The sequence below is a fragment of the Platichthys flesus genome, chromosome 10 (assembly GCF_949316205.1).
Source record: "Platichthys flesus chromosome 10, fPlaFle2.1, whole genome shotgun sequence".
Classification (NCBI taxonomy): Eukaryota; Metazoa; Chordata; class Actinopteri; order Pleuronectiformes; family Pleuronectidae; genus Platichthys; species Platichthys flesus.
The window spans coordinates 921,526-946,600 of record NC_084954.1 but is presented as its reverse complement, the minus strand read 5'-3'; the positions used below and the strand labels follow the sequence as shown (position 1 = coordinate 946,600).

The 25,075-nt window shown below is 44.2% G+C and overlaps 1 protein-coding gene across 1 annotated transcript in view; it reads left to right on the top strand.

The window, feature by feature from the left end:
• LOC133961685 (neuronal PAS domain-containing protein 3) overlaps positions 1-25,075 on the top strand; it is a 175,881-nt gene that overhangs the window by 65,903 nt on the left and 84,903 nt on the right. The window contains exon 3 of the mRNA XM_062396958.1: positions 8,315-8,559. Within this exon, the coding sequence (XP_062252942.1) occupies positions 8,315-8,559 (245 nt within the window). The remainder of the gene's footprint in view (positions 1-8,314; positions 8,560-25,075) is intronic.

The window sequence follows — 25,075 nt, the reverse complement described above, 5'->3', positions numbered from 1 at the left end:
GGAAGGAAGGACACTATGGTGGAGAAAAGTGGGGGAGGACAAGAGGACAACAGAGAAGATGAGAGAAAATGAAAATAGGTAAGGACATGAGGATGGAAGGGGACAAGTGGAGGACGTAAGAAAAGACAAGAGTGGAAAGATAGAGGCGAGACAGTGAGGAAAATGAGGAGGAGAAGAAAAAGGCAGAGAAGGTGGGAAGGAGATAAAGGAAGGACAGAAAAGAAGAGGAGATAAGGACAGAGGTGAGAGGAAGGATGGAGAGAGGAGAGGAGCAGAGGGGAGGAGAAGGAGTGTATGGGGGGTGCAAGGGGAGGAGAAGAACAGACAGAAAGGAGAGGTAAGGAGATAAGGACGTTGGAAGGAAAGGAAGTAGGAAACATTTAAGTAAGATTAGGAAGCGAACACAAAGGTAAGTTGAGCGGAGGTGAAGATGATTAAACCGTCCTGTGCAGCTGTCACCTCCTGCTCTTCCTGCATCCCTCTTTCATCATCCCTCGTTTCTCCCGCTGCCTCCAGCATCTGTGATCTGCCTCCATCTCTCAGTTTCTTTTGTTTCTTCATTTCCTCCCTCGACCTCCGACCTCCGTCCGGCCTGAGACGTGAAGTTAACTCAAACTCGGGTCGCTGCAGTTCTCACAAAGAACTCTGGGAGATCACATCAGAGACAGAAATATTAAAGTCCACAGAGGCTAATGCTTTAGCAAGCTAGCAGCAGGTGTAGCATATTTAGCAGGAAATGACGGAGTGAAAAAATGAGACTATCGAGAGTATCAACATTTTCTTCAGAAACTCGGAAGAGATAAATACAAGCGATGATAATTACAACAACAAAATGGTACAAGTCTGTGAAACCACTAGAGGGAGCCGCTCTACACGGGGAACACGACCTTAGCTGAAGTCACAAATTGGTCGTGTATCTCGTTAGGTTCATGATCAGCTACAGCCCAGGATTCTAGTTCAGAATTACAGATGTAAAGGTTCCAACTTCTTTAAAGTTCTTTCAGTTTCATAAATGACTCTTTATGAAACCAGATAAAAGTCTTTATTTGAATCCCTGCTAACTTTATGTCTAACTGGTTTATAAACCTCTCGTAAAAACATTTAATTTACGAGTTAAAATAAAATAAGAGGACAATTGTCAAAAAGTTTTTGTCCCAGCATCAACTTCAATTTGCAGCATAATTACAAATTGTCTTAGTTTTTTTATTATTCATGTTTATTTAAGTATTAAAGTCCATCACTTACAGCCGCTCCCAGTAATTTGCCACCCTGCGTTTGCTCATGTCGGATTTTCTTACTGATTCATGTTACTATTCATCTTTAGTAATTAAAACCCTCATCTCATATCCATAAAATTCACATTATTACCCCATAACGTCCCTTATCATATTAGTCATATGAGCTTCGCTTAATTGTGCTGTGTTGTGCATTAATGAATCCGCACATTAATGTTTCCTTCCAAAGGAGATAACTGCTGTCGTGAAATTAAATGACAAAATGTCCGGAAGCTAGAAATTACGTTATTAATATTCAATGAATAAATGATGTCACTGTTAAAATGAAAAGAATGTTAACAGGGAAGTTGGATGTGTATTTGACGTATACACTCAGTGTGTTATAGGATTTAGAGACACACAAAGATTTAATATTGTGACAGTGTTGGTGGATACAGGGAGAAAATATAAAGATCATAAAAAAATCAGAATAAACCGTGGAAAAATAAAAGTATGAGGACAAATTAAATTAAAGAGACATCATTTATTTGTGGGAAAAACGAATCTACTGTGAAAATATTTTCTATATATTAAGAATGTTACCTGAGTGTTGTTATTGGTGATTTCAATAAATAAATACAAACATTTAAAACCCATTAATGAGCAGTACAATATGTTGCATACATTTTTTAATGAATTTTACTACAATACTACACAAGTGCAAAATAGACCTTTACAGTTTTATCTGTTTTGATTTACAGTATTTATTTGAAACACTTTCTTTATGTAAATATTCTGTCTATAGTTATATTTCTATTCACCTGAGGGAAAGTCTATCAGGTGAGAAAAGTGTATATGTGTGTGTGTGTCTGTGATTGTGTGTGATTGTGTGTGAGTGTGTGTTAGTGTGTGTGTGTGTGTGTGTGAGTGTGTGTGTGTGAGTGTGTGTGTGTGTGAGCAGCTAACAGGATTGTAGCTAACAGGATGGAGGGAGCTGTAATTCCACTATAACGCTATCAACATGAACGTGTTTGGTTCGGCGGCTTGCTCTAGCCCCGCCCCCATCGATGATGTCACTGTGTTGTTGTGATGACATCATGTCGCGATGACCTTCTCAGCCCCAAAGTGTTTCCGGGTTTCACCTCATTCTCTCTTATTTCACTTTTATTTACGCTGCCGCATTGAGTTCAATGTAAACTGCACAATCACAGCCGGAGGGAGAGATGAGCAGAAAGGGTTGTTTACACATTTATAATAACAATAATTGTTTTATCATATTGTCTAATAGTTTGAGTATTTCTTGTTTTTCTCCAAAAGTCAGATGAGAGTTCAGCTGCGTCTCCGGTAAAGAGATAAATCCAGAACATGTTTGACTCCAGAGATTCAATCATAATTCTGTTATTTCATCACGGTTGTTTCTATAAAACAACATGTTGTCACCACAACTCTGTGTGTGTGTGTGTGTGTGTGTGTGTGTGTGTGTGTGTGTGTCTGCTTGCTGTCATGCTCTGGTTGATGCTAAAGCAGCGTGTCAGGCAGAGATTGGTAAAACAGATAGACGGTGTGAACACGTCCAAACACTGCAGGACATTTTCCAAAATGTCTCCATCAGAGAGAGAGAGGGAGGGAGGGAGGGATAGAGAGAGAGAGAGAGGGAGAGAAAGAGAGAGAGAATGTTCCTCTGAGCTCCGTTGTTGTTTAGAAGCTATTAAATACACATCAGTTATCAAAGTGTAACACACACACACACCAGATCATGTAGTGTCCAGTCTTTTACTTCTAACTCCTCCTTTTCTTACATCCATCCCTCCTTCCTCCCTTCTCTCATCTCCTCAAACTCTCCTCTTTTCATGTGTCCTCTCGTCGTTCATATTATTCCTCCTCTCTAAATCTGACTCTCATGTCCCCCTCTTTTTTCATGCTCTCTCTCTCCCCCTCTCTCTCTCCCCCTCTCTCCCCCCCCCTCTCCCAGTGGGATGCTTGGACTTATCCTCAGTTCTCTGTGGGAGTTCACACTGATCCCTCCATCACTACAATCCTACTGGAGTGTGATTATCCTTGTGATGATACACACACACACACACACACACACAGACACAGACGCAGACACAGACACACACACCTGTCCTTCTCATCATCAAGTTTTATTTGTGTATTTATTTTATTCACTTTATTCGGTTTAATTTATTTTCCACCCAATTAACAATTGACCTCCTGTTGTGTTGTCTCTGTCAGCCATCTTGTTTTAGTAAACATGACTGGAGTCGTCACGATCAATGAAACAAACTACATATAGTTATTGATCATCATTATATACAGTCACCTCACACACACACACACACACACAAACAGACACACACACACACACACACACACACACACACACACAAAGCTTTTACTCTGGTACTTTGTGTGAGCAGGTTCTTGTGTCTTTATGATCAATACAGGACTTTAAAGAACATCTATAGGACCTGTCCTCTCTTTTCTTCTCCTCTCTCACTCGCTCACTCCTCCCTCGCTCTTCTTTCTCTTTGTTTCTCTCTTTTCTCCTTTTTTAATTTCATCTCTTTTATTGCCTTTCAACTTCTCTCCCTTTTCTGTCTTTCTGTCTTTCCTTAGTGAGTAGATTGGTTTTGGCACTCAGTCCCTTGATCAGTGATCACACACACACTCACAAACACACACACACACTCACACACACACACAAACACACATAGCGAGCAGTGGTGTCATCACCATGGTGATGTCAGCGGGCGGGGCTTAATCCAAAGTGACACTTGTTCTCTGCCTTCCTTTCCCATCGCCATGGAAGCAATTACCCTCCTCCTCAAGGGCCTTTTGTCTGAGTGTATGTATGTGTGTACGTCTGTGTGTGTGTGTGTGTGCGTGTGTGACTGTGTGTGTTTGTCCGTGTGTCCGTGTGTGACCGTGTGTGTGTGTGTGCGTTTGTGCGCTCGTCCTCCCCGGAGTTGACGGGGTGGAACCTTGGCTGCAGGTCACCTGATTGGCTGAATTGAAAGACAGGGAGAGAGAGAGTGGGGGGGTCAGGGGGAGCATCAGAGGAGGAGAGAGAGAGATTAAAAAAGAGGAGGAGGAGGAGAGGGCGAGAGAGACTTCTCCTCTTTCTCCATCTCTCCAAGCTCAACTTGAATAAAAACTGAAAACTTGTGATTTTCTCTCCGGACGTGAACTCGTGTGACGATCCAGATGTTTGTATTAAAATGTAAATGTTTATTAAAATGTAAATGTTTATTAAAATGTAAATGTTTCCTCTTCCCGTGGTTTAGATTCAAAAAGAAGGAGCTGGTCACCATCTTCCTTCAGAGACACAATACTTAAAAACACACACTGACAGACATTAATAAGCAACATAAATCAAACAGACTGACACTTCTCTTATAATCAGCTGCAGGAAAAGAACGTCCTGTACAGTAGAGAGACGCACACACACACACACACACACACACACACACACACACACACACACACACACACACACACACACACACACACACACACACACACACACTGAATGTTGCTGTGTAATGCACTTGTGGTTCTCCAGATCTTCTATCTTGTGTATTTTATTATAATTGAATGGACGACACACACGACACACAACTTACATCGATGGAAATATACAATCACCATGACACACACGGGAAATACATCTCTGATGCTTCGTAGGTTCTTTGCCTCTCTCGCTCTTTTGTATACTCATTCTATCGCTCTATTACTTTGAGCTCTATCTTCTTTCCTCGTGTGCTCAGACACACACTTTCTCTGTTTTTTAATATGTGAACGTCTTAACCAGATTCACATCTCCGCACTCTTTGTTTGTGTTTCGTGTGTGTGTCTGTGTGTGCGGGAAGATTTCTATCTGTCATGAAGAGATTCAAATGCAGCAGTCTGTGTGTGTGTGTGTGTGTGTGTGTGTGTGTGTGTGTGTGTGTGTGTGTGTGATGGCTATCAGCGGTCAGGACCTCAGACCTCCACAGATTTCCCCGTCGGCCACCGGGCAGCGCTCCTCTGAGTTTTATCTCCTTCATCCCTCTCTTCATATTGCTCTCCGTGTTTCTCTTTATCTCATCGAAGACTTTCCTGCTTGGATGTTTTCTTTTTAAATTCTCTCCCTCTCAGTTTGGCCTCGGCTGATGGATGAGCCGATGGTGTAAACAGATACTCTCATATCTGGACCCGGCAGAAAAATTAAAGCACGGCGTTTATTCCAGAAAATATAAATTGAACAAAAATTGAATTTTGCACAAACACAAGGAGACGCGATGAACTCAGATGTGCTTCAGCCTTCTGGGAATGAAACTGCATCATAGAATTTAAATGGCAAAGGCAATCTTATTTATAAAGCAACTTTTGCATATTGAGGGACTACATTAAAACAAGATGCATGTATAGAAACAGATGTTCAGGTTTATACTCTGCAGATAAGTGAGTGTTTCAGGACACACACAGTTTGTTGTGTGTGAGTTGTTGCTTGAATTAGATCTTGTGTATCTTCTTCAGGGCGATTCAGGATTTTTCCTCGGTCACATGATTTCCTGTGTGGATCTGAATTTTTCTGAGAGACTAGCAGATCGAGCGTTAGCGGCAGCTCGACTCTCAGCCAATCAGAGACGTCCTGAGTCGAGTTCCTCTCTCCTGATGATGCAGCTCTGCTCGTATGAACATGAGGAGCTCAGACTGTAAATATCTGCCCGACGACAGCCGGTCACATGACTGATGGTCAGTTTGACCTCCAATTGACCTTTCAGCATTTCTACACACTGCGAGAGGAGGCCACACACACACACACACACACACACACACACACACACACACACTGAAACACTGAAACAGACATATCTTTTCCTTTCATTTGACAAGCCCTTAAAAAGCCATCGACCCACCTCGCTGAACTTTACGACATCTCACACAGACACACACACACACACACACACACACACAGACTCACACCTTTCCTGGTGTGACAAGCTCTTTAAAACACTATTAAGTCATCCAGCTGAACTTTACAACATGGTTTCATTTCATGTTTATAAGACCGCCCCCCCCCCCCCCCCCCCAAACACACACACACACACACTCGAGCACAACAAGTGTTGCATTTACCTACTCATGCTGTACATGATAAATATGTCGGATCGAGTCAAGGTCAAACACACCTTCTTGTCCACTTACACACACACACTCACACACACATAGACACACTATTGACTCTGTTGTGAGTATATACAATTTTATTTTTAGACCCCGTTTTTTACAATTTGTGCTTGTGACGATTTAATTTGATGCTTTTTCTTTTCTTTCAAAATGGGTGTACGTGACCCTGAGTCGCAGAAATTAAGTCACGACTTTCGCAAAGTTATAAATACGAGAGGACGGATCCACACTCAAGTTTCATCATTCATATAAAACCTGATTTACATTTTATGTCTTTTTCACGTGACGAAGCAAAGCAGGTTCTCAGAGAGAGTTACACAATAAATAAAACACAAAGCATGTAATAGATGCTACACAAAAGAAATAGTATATCTATATATATAAAGTGACACACAACAATTGTTAACATTGATATGTGTGACGTACAAGAGAGAGTCACTTTAAATATTTATGCCCATGAATCAAATCAGACTTTATTTAAAAAGCTCCTCCGGTGTCAAGTTGTAAAACAAGTTCTCTGACGGAAAAAGTATTAATACATCAAAGAAGAGACATCAGGGAAACGATAAAGAGGAAGAATAGAATCAATTACAACTTTTCTCTCTGTTGATGGATTCGTTCTTAACAATATTAAATATCGTTCTTCTCCAGCTTCACTTTAACATTTCACACTAACATCGTCAGCTCTCACAAACTTTACGGATGTTTTAACCGGACACTGAAACAGGTGAAACGGCGCCGCACACAAATCTAACTTAGACGTGTACGGATGTTAACAATTAAAACGTGAGACGAATAAACAAAACACGACAACAGATGGTTGAACACGCTTCAAACCTGTGACTGTTTAAAATATTTAATAATAAAGTGAAGAACATGTATTAATTAAATCAATGCATCTCCCCTTCTCTCTTTTCCCCTCCTCTCCTCCTATCGCTCAGTTTGTTCTCCCCGATAAATAAATGACAAACAGTATGAAAATGATATTCTTTGCATGATGACAGCCATTTTTCATCTGTAGCCCTAAACAACTCCTCCTCCTTCTCCTCCTCCTGTTTGTCCGTTATCCCTCCATCTCATCCCTCTTTACACCCCCCTCCCCCTTTTATCCCTCCCACACTTTTTCTCCTGCATTTTTTCGCTCAGGCAAAAATTAATCACCTGTCTGTGTGTGTGTGTGTGTGTGTGTGTGTGTGTGTGTGTGTGTGTGTGTGTGTGTGTGTGTGTGTGTGTGTGTGTGTGTGTGTGTGTGTGTGTGTGTGTGTGTGGCCGGCAGGAAGCCCACAGAGGTTTTTAGCAGCTGATTTATTGCAGAGTTAATTCATAACGGCATCCGATGATGATGAGAGGCTGCGGGAAAGTATGGTCGTCAATGTTGTTGTTGAAGGGTGAAAGAAAGAGGGAGAGAGGGAGAATAAACAGAGCAGCTCTTTGGTATAAATTAATAGAGTGGAAAGTGATGGAGAGGAGGATGGATGGAGGGAACGAGTGAGTGCAGTAGAAGGAAGGAAGGGAAGGGGGGGGTGGGAGACAGATTGTCGGGGACTTGAGAAATGGGATCATGGAAGAACGTAAAAAGGTTTTTTCTACGTGGTGCGATCAAAGAAGGTTTAAAAAACTGAGACCAAATAAAGTGTCGTTCATATAAATGTGAACACTGGGGAAGAGGAAGAGGAGGAAGATGAGGAAGAGGAGGAAGAGCGGAGGGTAGAAGCTGTTATCGTTGTGGCGCTGCAGCCGAGACCCGTTTTCAGAGCTCTGTGGATTGGAGGGTTTGAAAGAACAGTTCAGGTTGTTACTTCTGAGAGAGATCAGCTCCAGATACGTGTCTACTGGTTTGACGAGTCCTGAACGAGTCCTGAACCTTCTGCGCTCCTCATGCAGACCCTCCCTGTGTGGTAACCTCCTGTTGTCTCTGCTCGCAGGCTGCAGGCTCTGAGGAAGGAGAAGTCACGTGACGCCGCCCGGTCGCGGCGGGGGAAAGAAAACTTTGAGTTCTACGAACTGGCCAAGATGCTGCCGCTGCCGGGCGCCATCACCAGCCAGCTGGACAAGGCCTCCATCATCCGGCTCACCATCAGCTACCTGAAGATGAGGGACTTCGCCAACCAGGGCGACCCGCCGTGGAACCTGCGCCGGGAGGGGCCGCCGCCCAACACCTCCGTGAAAGGTAGGACCGACCCACACACTGTCAATGTTAACGAGGTTCTGTGGCGTCTTTAGGGAACAGTGATGTTTTTCTACCACTGAACAAGAAAGAATGAGAAGTTTCTCTCTTTGAACTTTTTCTACAGAAAGTTTTATTTTGTAAATCTTCCTCCGATGAGTCGTTACAGTGATTGATTTGTCGCGTTGCTTCTTTTGTTGTCGTTCTTATTTGAAAAGAATCTGAATTATAATTTCCGAACCTGCTGAGCTCTTTGCAGAACTTTGTTTGATCCTCTGTTCGTTCTTCATTCATCCTCCTTTGATGTCGCACAAAACAAAGTTCTGTCGTTTATCGGCTCAACACACTTTCTCTCGTCGTTAAATAATCCATCAGCACAGCTTCAGTCACAGATGTTCGGTCTTTGTGTTTTCAAATAGTCTTTTGTTATTCAGATGAATCCGAACATGTGAGCGGAGGTGAATCGGGCCGAGCGCCGCCGTGACTTTAAACTGCTGTCGAGCAACATGGACAGGCTGCGACACACACAGACACACACACACACACACACACACACACACACGCAGCTAGCTTCTGTGCTAAGTGATTTCCTGTGAAGGGAACATTAAGCTTTGATGAATTTCTGCCTGGAGTAGCAGAGTACACACAGCACTTGTGAGTCTAAGTGGAATTTGCCTTTGAAACGGCTCCTTTGTGCGACGCACTTAGAGCAGAAGAGCAGCGCTCGCTTCTAAAAGGACGTTTGGGCTCGGAGGAATGACCCCAAGATGAAAGCAAATGGCATGAAATTGTGCGTTTGTGTGTTTGTGTGAGTCTGTGTGAGTGTGTGAACTGGGTATTTACCTGCGAGCGGAGCTGTAATGTGCACAAGGGCAAGATTGTGCTTTAGTATGTGGGAATGTGTGAATAGAAGTAAATGTGTGTGGGTGTGTGTGTGTGTGTGTGTGTGTGTGTGTGTGTGTGTGTGTGTGTGTGCATGGGTATTTCGACACACATCCCTGTGTTTGTGTGTGTGTGGAGATACCCTCGACACACAACAGCAGATGGCATCATTGTCGTCAGCTCTTTGAAGAGCCACATGCATTTTAATGAACTGAAAAGAAATGTACACACCAAATGAGTGTGTGTGTGTGTGTTGTGTACTACATCCTGTCAGAGAGAATCACAACACGTCACATTTAACACAAACACTACACCTGAGCTCACCTTTGACCAGAGTCCGGTTTCTATGGAAATTAATTGATGACAAAATACAAAATGTTAATAAAGAGTGTGTTACATCATTTAAACACACAAACACACACACTTGTTTCTCTATAGAAACTCATTGACATCATGCATTCCCTATCCCCAACCTTAATTTAATTCTAACCCTAATAAATGAACAAACTAGCCCTGATAACTATAGATAGATAAACACACACACACACACACACGCACACACTACTGTACCAACACACATGTTTAACTCTCTCTTAAACACTCACTCTCTCTCTCTCAGAGAGTTATTGATTTTCTTGTAGCTGCTTTACATCAGTTCAGGTAATGAAGATGGCCTGAACCAGGCCTGTGTGTGTGTGTGTGTCTGTGTGTGTATGTCTGTGTGTGTTTGTGTGTGTCTGTGTGTGTGTGTGTGTGTGTGTGTGTGTGTGTGTGTGTGTGTGTGTGTGTTGTGATGACTCTTTCTCTTGGACCCGTGAGAATATCCTCATTAAATGTTTTTTCTATCTTTTCTCTCCCTCTCTTTCATTGAGTTTCTTTCTCTCTGAACAACTTCTTCTTCTCTCTCTCTCTGTCTCCTCCAGAGGGAGAGGAAGATCAGTGAGTCTTCCTCTCCCTCCTCCTCCCGTCCTCCCTTCATCCCCTGCTCCTTCTCTCTCTGTTTCTCTCATCGTCTCATTTTCATTTCTTCCTGTTTCACTTATAAAGAATTTATTTAACAATTTCACAAAGAGGCAGCTTGTAGATATTTATTAGTTTTACTCCATAAAACCTTCCCCTCCTCCTCCATCCCCCTCCTCCATCCCCCTCTCCCATCCTCCTCCTGTCTTCTTCTGTTTCTCTCCTCACTTGATATGTTCTTTGTTCTCCTTTACAGTTCCTCCTCCTCCTCGCCTTTTTCATCCCGTGCTTCTCTCCCTCTCCTTTCCTCTTCCTAACGACCTCCCTCTCTCCTCCTCCTTTTCTCTTCATCCTCTAAACTTTCTACTCCTCAATCTCTCCACTCTTCCTCTGTCTTTGCTTTCTCCTCCTTCCTCTCCTCTTTCCCTTGTCCTCCTCCTCTTATGACTCCCTTCCCTCTGTTTTCTTCCCTTCTTCCTTTCCTCCTCTCCTCTCCATCTTCTCCTCCACCTCCCCTCCTCATCTTGTCCCCCCCCCCCCCCCCCCTGTTGACCTTTGCAGTAATTGACCCATCAGTTGCTCTTCTACAGTTTAGTGTTGGAGGTTTTGACTTCCTGTCAGAGACTCTCCACATCTGCTGCAGGACGCCACACAAACAACCATGACCTTTGGAGCATCCTGACACCCAGCTTGTGTGTTTGTGTGTGTGTTTGTGTGTGTTTGTGTGTGTTTGTGTGTTTATACGACTGACCGCTCACGATTCCACTGTGTGACTGAACGTCGCTCGGTGTGTTTGTGTGAATTTAACAGCCGTGTTTGTGGTTGCACATGTGCATACGGTTTGTGTGTTCGACAGTGTGGTGCAGTGTTTCAGCTTTTGTGTGTCTGTCTGACAGTCTGTTGTGTATGTGTGTGTGTGTTGACCCCCTCCGACACCTGGCTATTCATTATGCATGCAGAGAGGAGCAGACACCAAAATGCCATACTTCATGAGCAAGTCTACAATCAAGACACACAAACCGACTCACAAACACACACACAAACACCCACACCCACACACACACACACTGTGTCATTATTCACATCTTTGCTCCTTTACATTCTTTTTAAATATCTTCTCTCTCAGTTATAAACATTTAAATTATGGCATTTTTTACAAGACCCACAAACCTGTTTACAGGCATAAGGTGCAATTTAGCAGTGTGTGTGAGTGAGTGTGTGTGAGTGAGAGAGTGTGTTCTGTGTGTCTGTGTGTAGTGTGTTGAACTCACACTAAGCTTCACGGTGACACATGTTAAAGAACAGTGATGATGTCAGAAGGTGAAGATCAGATGAGGAATGAGCAGCATCTTGTTTCTTTAATAAGTCGTATGATGTCTTTGACTTTTATTTTCTATAGCCTTATTATGATTTGAATCTGATTGTTTATGAGTTTCATATTTTTATTTGTAAAGCACTTTGTTGTGCAAATAAAGTTATTATTAATATTACAATCATTAGATCCTTGATGTTGTGTGTCCTCAGTTTCAGGACTTTGTGTAAGAAGCTGAGTCTCGTGAAGAAACAACAGAACTTTGTCTTCACTGGAGGAAACGTTTGTGTATCGTTGGTCACAAGAACTTTTACAGTTTCTCCACAAACATTCAGATTGTTCAGGATTTTACATCCAGAAGGAAAAAAACTCCAGAGCTCAGAGATCTACTTCAGGTTATTTCCTAAAGAAGTAAATTTTACCTTTCAAAAAATTCATAAATTTAGAAAAATAGAGTTCTAGAGTTCTTAGTGTGTCTGTGTGTGTGTGTGTGTGTGTATGTGTGTGTGTGTCTGTTTGTGTGTGTGTGTGTGTGTGTGTGTGTGTGTTCCTATCCACTTAACATTACACTGTACACAGTCAGACTGCAGCTTTATACGAAATCCACCTCCTGCCTCGTGAGACAGTGAATGAGAGAGAGAGAGAGAGAGAGAGAGAGAGAGAGAGAGAGAGAGAGAGGAATAAAACACAGAGCATCAGAGGAAAGCGAGTGAATAGAGAAATGAGCGGGATAAAGAGCAGACGGGGGAGTTGGAGAGAGGAATAAACGAGACAGTCAATTAGAGAGACAGAGGCTCTCAGTGCGGCGGAGGGGGCGAGCGATGGGGGGGGGAGTCTCCTCTCGTTATGATCCATCTCGTCTCTTTGGAGCAGCTGACGGTTTTATGATGCGGCCTGCTGGCTGGGCTAATGGCTTCCTCCATTACACCGAGCCAACACTGTGACCCCCGACACCCGGAGAAACCCATCAAGCCCCGCCCACTTCCTCAGCTGCTCTATGACGCTGCAGGTTTCCACGTGTGATGATTGACAGTCAGAATAACCAGAGACGGACGAGCGTCTGATCGGATTGGTCACAAAGAGTTTTTTCTGTTCACTTAAGTAACAAAGGCGACTTCAGATTATGGAAGTCCACAGCTGCCAATATGGAAATACATAAAATAAAAAGCAATAACAGTAATTCCTTTTTATTCCTCTGAGTAACTCAAATCTGAATTCTGTTTATATGAGGGAATTAAATTACATAAGAAATGGACTTTTACTTTTTAATTGATAGATGCTGTTGACACTGAATTTGAAAATACAAATGTTCTCTCGATGTTTAGTTTACGATTTAAGTCTTGTGTATTTAATGTGCACACAACACACCGCTGATGGGCTAGGGGCTAACGTTAGCTGCTAGCTAATGCGACTCTCCTCTTGATTGTGTTGTTGTTGTGAGAAGTTGTGTCGAGCGGCGTCTCCTCTTCTGCCTGATGGATTTCAGGATGTGTGTTAGCGACATGTTGTTGAGTAACACAACCTCGCTGATGAAACACTTGCATGTGAGCTGCAACATCGCTTTAAACACAAATTGTTATTTTAACGTGTTTTGTCAGACGGTTATGAAGAAAATATGAAAAAATAAATAATGTATAAGTGGAAAAGTAAATACAGTTTGTGATTGGACGATCAGAACTTTAAAACCCGCCTCCTCTATGTTAGCAGTTAATTAAAAGTACACGTTGAATTGACAGCTGAGACTAACGTGGGATTGGTCAAGCGTGTGTGTGGGCGGGGCCTCGGGACAGCGGCTCCATCCCCGGATCGCCACTGTCCTGCAGGGGGCAGCGTTTGGCTCAGAGACGTTTTGAGAGGGGGGGGGTGCGTCCTCCATCTTGTTGAGCGGATCCAGATCAGAGCAGACGATGAGACGCTCTGCATTCTGTTGCTTCTGTCTTTGAACTGAGCTCCCTGACCCCCCCCCCCAGCTGCTCCGTTCAGGTTAGTCCTCATTAACCAGCGGGTCGTCTGATAACCACCACAACACGACTCCTCTCCTGAAGACTCGCCGAGCGGGACTGAACCAACGCTGGTGGAACACGGCGCCGCAATTATCCGGACCCCATCATGCACACGTTGTGATAATTGATATTTCCTTCTCAAAGCCCCCCCCCCCCCCCCCCCCGTCCAGCTGTAATCACTGCAGCCTTCTACCCACAGATCTAATCTTCACGCTAAGAGGAGGCGAGCGCGGCGGCCGCTGCTTCTTCTTCACGTGATCAACGTGTCAGACGCCTCCTCCTCTTCCTCGCTGTGGAGACCCGGAGGCGCCGCTCGCCGTGATCCTCGCACTTAATACACGCAGAGGAACGTGTCCAGCTGCGAGTGTGAGATGTTTTGATTCCCTCGTCTCAGTGTAAAGAAAAGTGGAACGACAGAGCGAGAGGGAAACAGCTGTAATTATAAAACTAATTACAAAATGCTGATGATGCCCATCGGCTTTGCATAACTACGTTTAGACTGCTGGGCGTCTCGCTGGCGTGGGGTTGTCCCTCTGTCCTCTGTCCTCTCTCTCTTATCCTGAACTCTGTCACACACTCACACAGCACAGTGGAAAAATCATCTCCATGGAAATAATTACTCCCCCCCCCCCCCCTATATGTTTTTCTTTATTTGTTGATGAACACAAAACCGCTCCAGGACGTGTTGTTGTCCAACAATGAGACGTAATGACACAAAGTAAAGTTCCTTGTTTCTGTTACAATTAACCGGAACACAGCGAGCGGGCGAGTGGGCGAGCGAGCGAGCGAGAGTCCTTCACTTCCTGAATCCGGCTCTCTCTCTCTCTCTCTCTCTCTCTCTCTGGGGGTCTGCTTATGAAATTACATGTTTGTTTTCTTCTCGCTGAGCGTCGACACAGATTTGATCAGACTCAGACAAATCAATAAATAATGTCAAAAGGCCACGTTAACTTATCTACGTAAGGAAAGTAAATAGTAAACTTTCTTTAAATCTACTTCAATCTAGTCTCTTGTTAATTTAAAGAAACGATCCAATGGAGGAGGAGGAACAGATATTTGCTGATTTATTAATGAGCGTACACATATTTGTATGTACGTGGATTAAAGGTGAAATGTAGCTGAAAATAAATCAACCTCAGTCAAATACAGATACATGAATAATGTTCTTAAATGATCTGCCTTGTTACATCCGACTGCTTATTCTGCATCGTGATCAGAACACGTGATGCAGTTAATGATTAAAAAGAAAAACATACACCTTGTTGAAGTATGACACAAATTCAAACAAATAAAGTAAAACGTTTTAGGATAGCAGTCTGTTTTTATTAAATCTACCATTTGAATATTTCATTTTTAATGTCCTAGCATGTTTTCTGTGTCTGTGACGAACACAAAGGATTATGGGTAGAATTTTTCCTTTGTGACATCACTCAGGTCATGTAGTTGTCCACTGGTCGTAGAACCACAGACTGGAGATACAACTCTCTTTCAGTCAGTTTCTGTAGAGGTCAGTGAGAAGAGGTTCTACTGAGCAGCTTGTTGTTGTTGACAGGATTTAGATCTGAAGGGTTTTTGTTGACGGGGGTTTGAGGCGTCTCTCGGGCTCTGATGAGTTTCTGAGGGTTTCCAGAAGGTCTCAGGGTGAAGCAGGTTCTCTGAGGGTTCAGGGATTTGAAAGAGCTCTGGTCATATGAGGGAAGGTGGTGTCACCGGTGGGTTTTCATGTGGATAGTAAACCTGATTTAGAAAGTTCATGGCTTCCACATGATTGAAGGTGTGGTTTAATTTAGTCAAGGCTAAAATCAGATTTTTAAATACTTTTAAAAAGTTTTAAATGTCATTTGAAGATTGAACCTGGAGTTGAATCGGTCTTGAGGAGCGTTTAGGTTCAATGGGAGTTTGAAGGACTTCAGGTGTTTCAGGGAGTTTGAGGTTCTCTTGGTCTCTAACGGGTTTCAGAAGAGTTCAGATTGGATTTACAGGTTGTTTCAGGCGGTTACTCTCGAGGATTTTATGTTTTTTTAAAGAGATCTTGGAGGTTTGTGGGGTCGCAAAAGAATAGAAATCAACGGGGATTGTTTGTGTTTTAGATTTTTTATTTTTCTTCGCTGTTTGACGAGTCTGCAGGTGGGGGGGGGGGGTTATTGTCCAGGATGAAGGTGATTCTTTACGACGGTCACTAACTCCAGATGTTCGTCTCCTCAGTTTATGGATCCGATGGTTATTTGTTTGTCTTGTCATGTGACTTTCTTTCCCATCATGCCATCATGTCATCTTCTGCTTCTGGGAAGTCCCTGGAATCACTTTGTATTAATCATAGTGAGCCTCTCGTGAAGGACGTTTACCCATTAGAGCTGATGTCCTTACTAACCCACTTACACATCTAATGTCTCTTTCTAATCTGTTTATCCGTCTTTCCCTCTACACCAGACAAATGGGACATTATTGGCTTATGCACCATGCGCTGTCCGGCCCTCAGCAGTCAATCATCCTCTCTCATATTCAGAACGCCCGGCTGTGACACTGAATTAAAACCGACATGAGAAGCGTGTGTTGAACATAGTCAAGTATTTCCAATCAGGTGTAATTGGCTTGTCGGAGCCGGCGGTGATGTATGTTGGTAATTAGTTAAGCGCCCGTAGTTTGTCTCAAAGGCTCTTTTTCCTGGTTTTGAAATCATTTTCCTTCTCAAGCAGCTGATCCTGGATCAGGATGTCAGACTGAACTGGAGCATAAGGAGCTTTTTAAAGAGCTGCAGCACCAGTTGCCAATACTCATGATTTGTACCGGACATGAGCTGAGGGAGCGGGCGAGGAACGTGGAGCCACTAGATCCGCTCGGTATCGAACGTGTGCGCACCAATACATATAAACCTATAGAAACATGGAATCTGAGTGTGTGTCGAAACAGGAAGTGGAACGCAATCTGTGATATCGCTCGCTAAACAGAAACAAGGCCTGTGACTGTTTGTCTAACTTCACTGAAATGATTTAGTTGTTGTCTTGTCGTGTGATTTGATGTAAAATCTAAACAAGTTCTCTCACTTCAGAGAAATGATTTGTCCAGAATTTGCTCTGCGGAAAAATGAAGGAAATTAACAACAAACAATCAATCTGAACGTTTCATTCATTCTCGGAGTCGTCCACTGTGGCAAAACAAATTCCTCTTGTCTCTATTAATTGTACTGGTTAAAAAAAAAAGCAGAGATTCTCATTAGGATTGTGGCATCGAACGTGTGAACGTGTTGATTGTTGTGTGAGTCCAGACGAGATCCTAACTCAGTTGTGTTCATGTTTTAATTTAGTCTGGGATCATATGTGAGTGAAACAGCACTGACCATCAATATGATCCAATCACAAGAGTTCAAACCAAGAGCTCTGACTGGAGGACGGCTGCAGCCAATCACAGCTCTCTCACACACACACACACACACACAGACACACACATTTACAAAATAATCCTGTCAGATCATACATTGAAATCAAAACACACTCACAGAACCATGATGCAAAGGTATAGAACGTGAAAACACACACACACAAACACACACACTGCTACACTATGATCACAACCAATGGATTTAATGGATTTTTACAATTAAAAAATTGTACCAGTGGAGAGTTGGAGGACACACGGAGAGAGAGAGAGAGAGAGTTAGAGAGAGAGAGAGAGAGAGGGAGGGCGGTCGAGCTTGTGTTTGCTGGGCCGTGAAGCGTTCATCTCTACCTCCATCTGAACGCTCCGTTAGCAGTCGGGCCGTTTCTTAATAACACTCATAACTGCTCTCTGAAACACTCCTCCACTCATCCCTCCATCCTTCCCCTCCATCATCCCTGCCTCCATCTTCTGTCTTCAGTTTTCATCCCTCCATCGCTCCACCGAGCCTCTACATGTTGCTCTGAGCTCCTCTGTCGGACCGGTAGCCCGACCTGAGGTTTGTTTGTGTCCAGGACACGAACTGTCAATAAAGATGGACGCCTCCCTCCTTCCTTCCTCTTTTCTCCCTCCTTCCATCTATCATTCTTTATCAACATTGTCTTCCTCCCTCCCTCCTTCCTTCCTTCCTTCCTTCCTTCCTTCCTATCCCCCATCCGGTCCCACGTCTCCTCACCGTCCTTAATCCATCCCTCCTGAGCGATTTTTGCTCCCTCGCTCCCTTTCCTTCCCTCCTCCCCCTCCCCATCCCTCCTTCGTGTCTTCCCTTTCAAACCCAACACAAGCATCTGTTGTTTTCTTAACTGCGTCTCTTCAACTCTTCTATTGTAGACGAACACAGTGAAGATGAGACGGGACAAGATGTTGCTTTGAGGCTAAAAGCAGAGCGAGTTCATTTTGAAGCCATCTGTCCCTCAGGACGCTGATTCATTTGTCTCCGTCTTCCTGTCACTCAAACCGTTTGATCTGAATCTCACTAATTGATTTTTTAATATTTTTTTAAAGGAGGAAAAAAAACACGAGCACGTTGACTTTGATCAGAGGAAGTTTCTTCTTCTTTTTAAGCCTCAGTGTGTTTAGTCTCAACCGAGTCAAAGAGAGAAGATTTTTATTCCATCTGACAAACTTATTCCTGAAGATATTAAAAATACTTAACGTAACGTAGAGTTTTTATTCTTAGACGGTGGAAAAGCTTCTGAAGTTTGGTTTGTTGGGCGATAAAATGGATCCACATTCAAACATTTTAGCTTTAAAACACGTCACTGCTTTTATGTTTACACCGTTTAGGAGCCCGTCTGCACGAATGCACATATTATTATTTATTGATATTTCCTCCTTCCCGCAGACGTCTGTGAATGTTGGTTACGTTGTGCAGTGATGCTACATTTAGCTGCTAACTTGTATTTGGACTAAGCATCGCTAACCAACTTGAGAGAAACCAGTACATAGGCGCCATTGTGTCTGTGTTGTCTTCTTTTCCGGATACTGAGACTTTTGTGAACGATGACGCCCATGTTCTCTTCCTGATTGGTTCTCATCAATCACATGATTCGACTAGCAGCGGTGAACACAAAACACGCTAACACGTCCTGTCAGTAGCACTTCTTTTCAGTAGCACTTCCTGTCAGTAACACTTCCTGTCAGGAGCACTTCCTTTCAGTAACACTTCCTGTCAGTAGCACTTCCTTTCAGTAGCACTTCCTGTCAGTAACACTTCCTGTCAGGAGCACTTCCTTTCAGTAGCACTTCCTGTCAGTAGCACTTCCTCTCAGTGACAGTTCCCCCTCGCTGTCGCTCAGAGAAAAGTAATCCCTGCTCCGACTCTTCACCTTCACTGTTCCTGTAACTGAGCATCTGCTAACATGGAGGAGGTGGGGATTTGACCTATACTGCAGCTAGTCACCAGGGGGCGATCAAGAGAAGTTGTCTTTCCTCTTGGGACCCTTCATGTCGTCCATCTTTCTCCACTGTTAAAGTTGTAGAAGTCACAAACAACCTGTCCCAATGTGTAAACAGGAAATGTGTGTGTGTTTGGAAACTACCACAGTTTATTTCGTTGTTTCATTTGAGGATGTGTTGACAACGTGTCGAGTGGGAAATGGACGCTTCTAACGAGCAGCCTCTAACGAGCAGCTTCTAACGAGCAGCCTCTAACGAGCAGCCTCTAACGAGCAGTCGCTCCTGTAGCAGCTTCTCAGATAAGAACTTAATCCTGACCAGGTGGAGGAACTCGCCCTCAGACGTACAAGGGATTGTGTGTTGAACAAAACAAGAAGAGAAGTCGATACTGCAGAGAGACTCTTGTGTTTTGTTCCTGATGTGAGATGAGGTGAAAACACACATGTTGACGTTCATCGATCACACGGAGGCTCTCGACCCCTCGTGGAGTCTGATGTGAGCGTTCAGGTCGAGGCAGCAGCTCCATCTCTATCAGACTCCAGATGAAACATGAAAGTGACCTGAATCCCACCTGGAAATATCACATCTGATTCTTCATGTCACCTGGATCCACACGAGTGGAACATGTGACGCACGGTTTCTTAGGTTTGTTGCAGTGTTGCATCACAACTGTCAGACATGCTAACACGCAATAACACACACACACACACATGTGTCTCTAGACTCATGTTTTTCTTCATTAACAGCCTGTTTCATTCTTTGTGTCTCCGTTTTGTGAGTGTGTTGATTCCTTTCCAAACACACACACACACAATTTATACCAGGGCTCTTATTAGTCTTAACAGCCATGCTTTCAGTTTCTGTGTGTTTGTGTGTGTGTGTGTGTGTGTGTGTGTGTGTGTGTTAGTGTGTGTGTAGGACATGATGTTATTAAATGATATCAACATCAAGGCACCCATTTGAAGTTTAACTTCCTTCCTTTTTGTTCTCTCGCCACACCTACACACACTCACACACACACACACACACACACACTCACACACACACACACACACACACACTCACACACACACACACACAGTCACACACACAGTGATTGTACTTAGTAAGTTTCTCTCTGTGTGAGACAGTTTATTGCCAAGTTATCAACCCTCTGCATCAGTGCTGAACTGTTGTGTGTGTGTGTGTGTGTGTGTGTGTGTGTGTGTGTGTGTGTGTGTGTGTGTGTGTGTGTGTGTGTGTGTTTGTTTCCTATCAGTGCCGTGTCTCAGTGTGGGGATGAGACCCATACATCATAGTTTCATAGTTCTACTGTTCCAAATTGGTTATCTTTCTAACACACACACAAATACACACTCACACATTTTAGTGGTTATGTGTCGTCATCCATACGACAAAAAAAAACTACACACCCTCAGTTCCCGGTCCACACTAACACACTGACAACACACCTCAAGTGACCAGTAGTGGAACCTTGTGATGAACTTCCTCCATGTGAGTTAAACGATGCACTGAGAGAACAACATTTTCTGATCTCCATGAAATCATCTGATAGTTGGTCAGGGTTCTGTTGTGGAACTGGTTGAGCTCCAGTGTGTTACTGGTCCCAGTCGACCCAACACTGCAGCAGCCGGCCGGTTCCTGAAACGTCCAGGTGTTGTTGATGACGCTCCCTCACGTGTGCGTTTAATCACAAGCCTTCGTTGTCTCTTTAATGACGCTCCCTAGTGGGCGACAATCTGTTGCTTTAACACACAGACACACACAGACACACACACACACACAGCGGGTTGTTGCGGGCTCTTCTGAACCATTGGAAGTTGTTGCATGTTAGCAGTTAATGGAGGGAACATGTAAGTCACAGAGTTTATTAAAGTGAAGCCAATCTGTAGTCTGTTGAATGACCAGCAGGGGGCGACCAGGTGTGATTGACAGGTAGGACGGTCCAATGGGTGCGGGTGGCAGGTGTAGATGGGCGGGTAGTATCACCCCCCCACCCCCCAATTCTTTGCTTTTTCCCAATTTTCTCTTCTATTTCCAGAGTTTTGCTCTTTCACTCGCTTTCTCTTTCCATTTCCTTGATTTCATGGCAGCACTATGATTGTGTGTGTGTGTGTGTGTGTTTGTTTCCATGTGTGTGTTGATTTTGTGAGTGTGTGTTTGTGTGTGTGTGTGCTCACGCTGTCGAGCTGCGGTGCTAATCGATTAACGCCAACATGTCTGAACCAGCTTCGCATTAGTCAACGTCACACACCGCCACCTGCACAACAGTGTGTGTGTGTGTGTGTGTGTGTGTGTGTGTGTGTGTGTGTGTCAGTGTGTGAGGGGGGGTTGTTAAGGATGAGATGAGGGCCTGCAGGTGATTACACTTTGCTGGGATGTGAGAGAGGGGGGTGGGAGGGGGTGGTAGAGAGAATCCAGATTTTGAGATCAGATCTCAAATCTTTGTCCCAATATTTAATAAACTATAATCTGTTTTATTCTAAGTAGAATTATGTATGTGTCCCCCCCCTCCGCCCCCTCCTCCATGTTAGCAGATGGAACATGGTCCAAACTAATCAAAGAAAGTAGAAATCAAAATCTCGATGACGCGTTCTGTATCCGACCACCAGGACTCTTCCACTCTCACATGCTGCGACCCGATTGGTCACAAACAGACGATGACATCACCTGAAGGGTAGAAACCACCCTGGTGATGAAGAAGAGAGAAATCCAGCTCTCCCTCCGTCCGTCGTTTCTATTCGTTCTCTCCGTTTGTCAGACTGTGGGTTCGACCTTCTCCCTGATTTCTTTCTTCCTGGGAAACAGGCCAACGTTAAAATAAATCTTTGACACTCCTCCTCTTCTCTCTCTCTCTCTCCTCTCTCTCCTTCCCTCCTTTGTGCCGCCTTCTTCATCTTCTCTTTCCTTCTTTACCTTTCTTCCCTTTCTCCTCTTTGCTCTTCTCTAATTTCTACTATTTGTCGACTTTGGTCCTTCTTTCCTGTCTCCTTTTCTATGTATTTGTCCTTTTCCTGTCTTTCATTACTTTCTCTTCATCCCTCTATCCTTCCTTTCTCCCCTCCTTGTCTCACCCTTCGACTCGTCTTCAACCCTTCACTCCTCTCTTCTCTTTACTTTTATTTATTGTATTCCTCCTCCTTCCATCCCCTCAACTCATCCCTAAGTTCAAATCTTCCATCCCTCCTCTCTCATCCCATCTTCTCATCTTCTTTATTTCCTTCCTTCCTTTTATGTTTCCTATATTTCCACATTCTTCTTCTCTTCTGTGTCCTCCTATCACCTCATATCTCATCCTTTCTTTGCCATACGCCCTCTCCTCCTCCTCCTCCTTTTCTCCCTTCCCTCCTTCTCTTTCCCACTTGTCCTCCTTCACCTCCTCCCCTCCATCCCTCTCTCCTTCAGAGCTGAGCAGTAAAAGCCGCTCTGGCATCGACTCCCCTCCTCCTATAAAAGTTGTGACATTGAGACGTCTGGAACTATTTTCAGCTTCATGGTTTTTTTTTTTACTTCCTGGAACTGAATGAAATCACCGAACACCTTCAGCCAAAAACAACGGCTTCCTGCCAAATCTATTTTTACTTTTTAATTCGTCAAATGGACGCTCGGCAGTTTGGGAAAGAGCTATAAATAATATACTGTAAAGCGTCTCCTTGGGGAATTAATGTGGCGACTCACCTCAGAGGAAACAAACTGTTCTTCACCACGTAGAGAACAAACGTCCTGAAAGAGGGAAACCTCAGAAAGACAGAAAACGTCATGAACCAACAGCTACAAGGTGAATAGTGAATGATTGTGAATGATGTGTAGTTTGCAAAGAAGTAACAACAAGTGGCGTCTCCAGAGGAGTCTCACTGAACTGCCTCCGGGAGAATTGTGTTTATTTTGTGTCGCCACTGCCGACGTGCCGCAGGCTTTAGTTTGTGTGTCCTGCTGAATTTTGGCCTTTTTTTCTGTGGCTGAGATGAGCAAGAGCTGCACACACACACACACACACACACACACACACACAAACACACACACACACACACACACACACACACACACACACACACACACACACACACACAAACACACACACACACACACACACACACACACACACACACAAGCAAACAGCCTTTACTTCACTTCCAATGAAATAGTTGAGCGTGAGCATTTGTTTTCCTGTCTCGCTCCCTTTCTCTCCTCACAAACACACACTCCTGCAGGCTTGTGTCGCGCTGCAGTTAATAAAGTGTGTGTGTGTGTGTGTCTGTGTGTGTGTGTGTGTTTGTGTGTGTATGTGTGTGTGGATCATACCGACAGATAAGGACCTGATAAGCACTGCAGTAAACTCTGCAGACTCCACACACTGTACAAGTCTCTGGTTTCTACTGTGGCAGAGACGTCTCACACAAACACATTAACAGACACACAATGGACACACAACACAGAGGAAGTGAGTGACACTGATCCGAGCACAGTAACTTGTGTCCCTCTCTGTTTTGATGCTCGTCTATTTGAGGTTCCAGGTGCGTTGCTTCTTGGTGTGTCCTGCACCACAACAAGGTTTTGTGTAGCGTCAGGGTCGTGTTCCCCCCCGCCCCCCTGTACCTGAGGATTTCTCGGTGTGTGTGTGTGTGTGTCGACAGCAGACACACAATGAAGCTGAAGGTTTCATTGAAGCCGCTCTGACTCCACATTTAAAAGAAGATGATTTGAACCTGACGACCTTTAATGAGTTAACATCCAGAGCCGCCGCCTCCTTTTCTCTCCCTCCGCCTACAGCTCTCTCTCTTCTGCATCATCCTCCTCTCTCCTTCTTCTCTTCCATCCCTCTCTCCTCCCTTCCCCGTCAGCTGTTTCCTGTCCGACACATAATGTTCATACTGGCGACTTAATTACACTTTGAATCGTGAGAGAGCGAGAGAAGGAGGGAGGAGATGAAACCAGAGGCACGGAGGACAGGAGGAAACTCTCTGCTGGAAAGTCCTGAAACAGCTGATTTTCTCTTCGTCCATGAGAATTCCCCTCTGTTTTACCCCCCCCCCCCCCTCCTCCTCCTCCTCCTCCTCCTCCTCCTCCTCCTCTCTACCCCCCCTTCTTACTTCGTCACTGCCTCTCCTTGCATCACCCATCTCTCTCTCTCTCTCTTGTCAGACAGTTGGTCAGGGTTCATTAATTTTTACTGCCGAGGTAGTTTCCTCTGTGGACCGAGGCGGAGCAGACTCAGGATCAGTTTCTCCCGGCCTGTAATCAGAGGTGAAACGAGGTGAGAAGACGGCGGCAGCTCTAAGTGCAGCTATTTGACTGAATTGAAAACACATTTGCAATCATGGTTTTCATCGCGAGCGCATCAAGAGTCTCTGCGATCACTCTGAAAAGCTTCTGACTCGTCGGGGACATTTGTCCCCGTCTTGTTGTCTTTAATGGTAAGAGGAAGACGTCTTGTCTGTGAAGATTATAGAGTCTAACTTCCTGTCTGGAAGCAGGAGTGCGGCTCCAGGGACCTTCACCAGCAGCTGGTTCAGTCCAGACTGTTCGGCTGCAATCACGCTCCTGTTGGATTGAGTTCAGAAATTCATGTTCCCCAGAGGATGAACCCTAGTGACAGTGGTGGTTTACTGGATTTTCCCTCCGTGACACCAGCAGGTTCAAGTCTTGACCAGTGACGCATCAACGTTCACTGGAAGGTTCCACTGATTACATTCACCTTCAGATTCAGTTTTCTCTCCAGGCAGAACCAAGTGATTTCAGAAAATTAGCCAACGAGAGCGAACGAGCTAGAAAAAGATAAATATGTTATTGTAGTTAGTTTTTTTGTTTGTTAGCAGAATTGAGTAAAAGCTTCTGGAGGAATCAGCCTCAGTGGAAGTCAGAGTCTGGAGAGAACTCAATACATGTTCAATACAGATCAGAATAAAAAGGCAAATCCAGGAACTGAGCTTCTCCTCCTCTGCAGTGGTTCAGTCCTTCTCTGGTGGCACGAGGCGTGTGCACGTGACTCTCAGTGCACGTGACTCTCAGTGCACGTGACTCTCAGTGC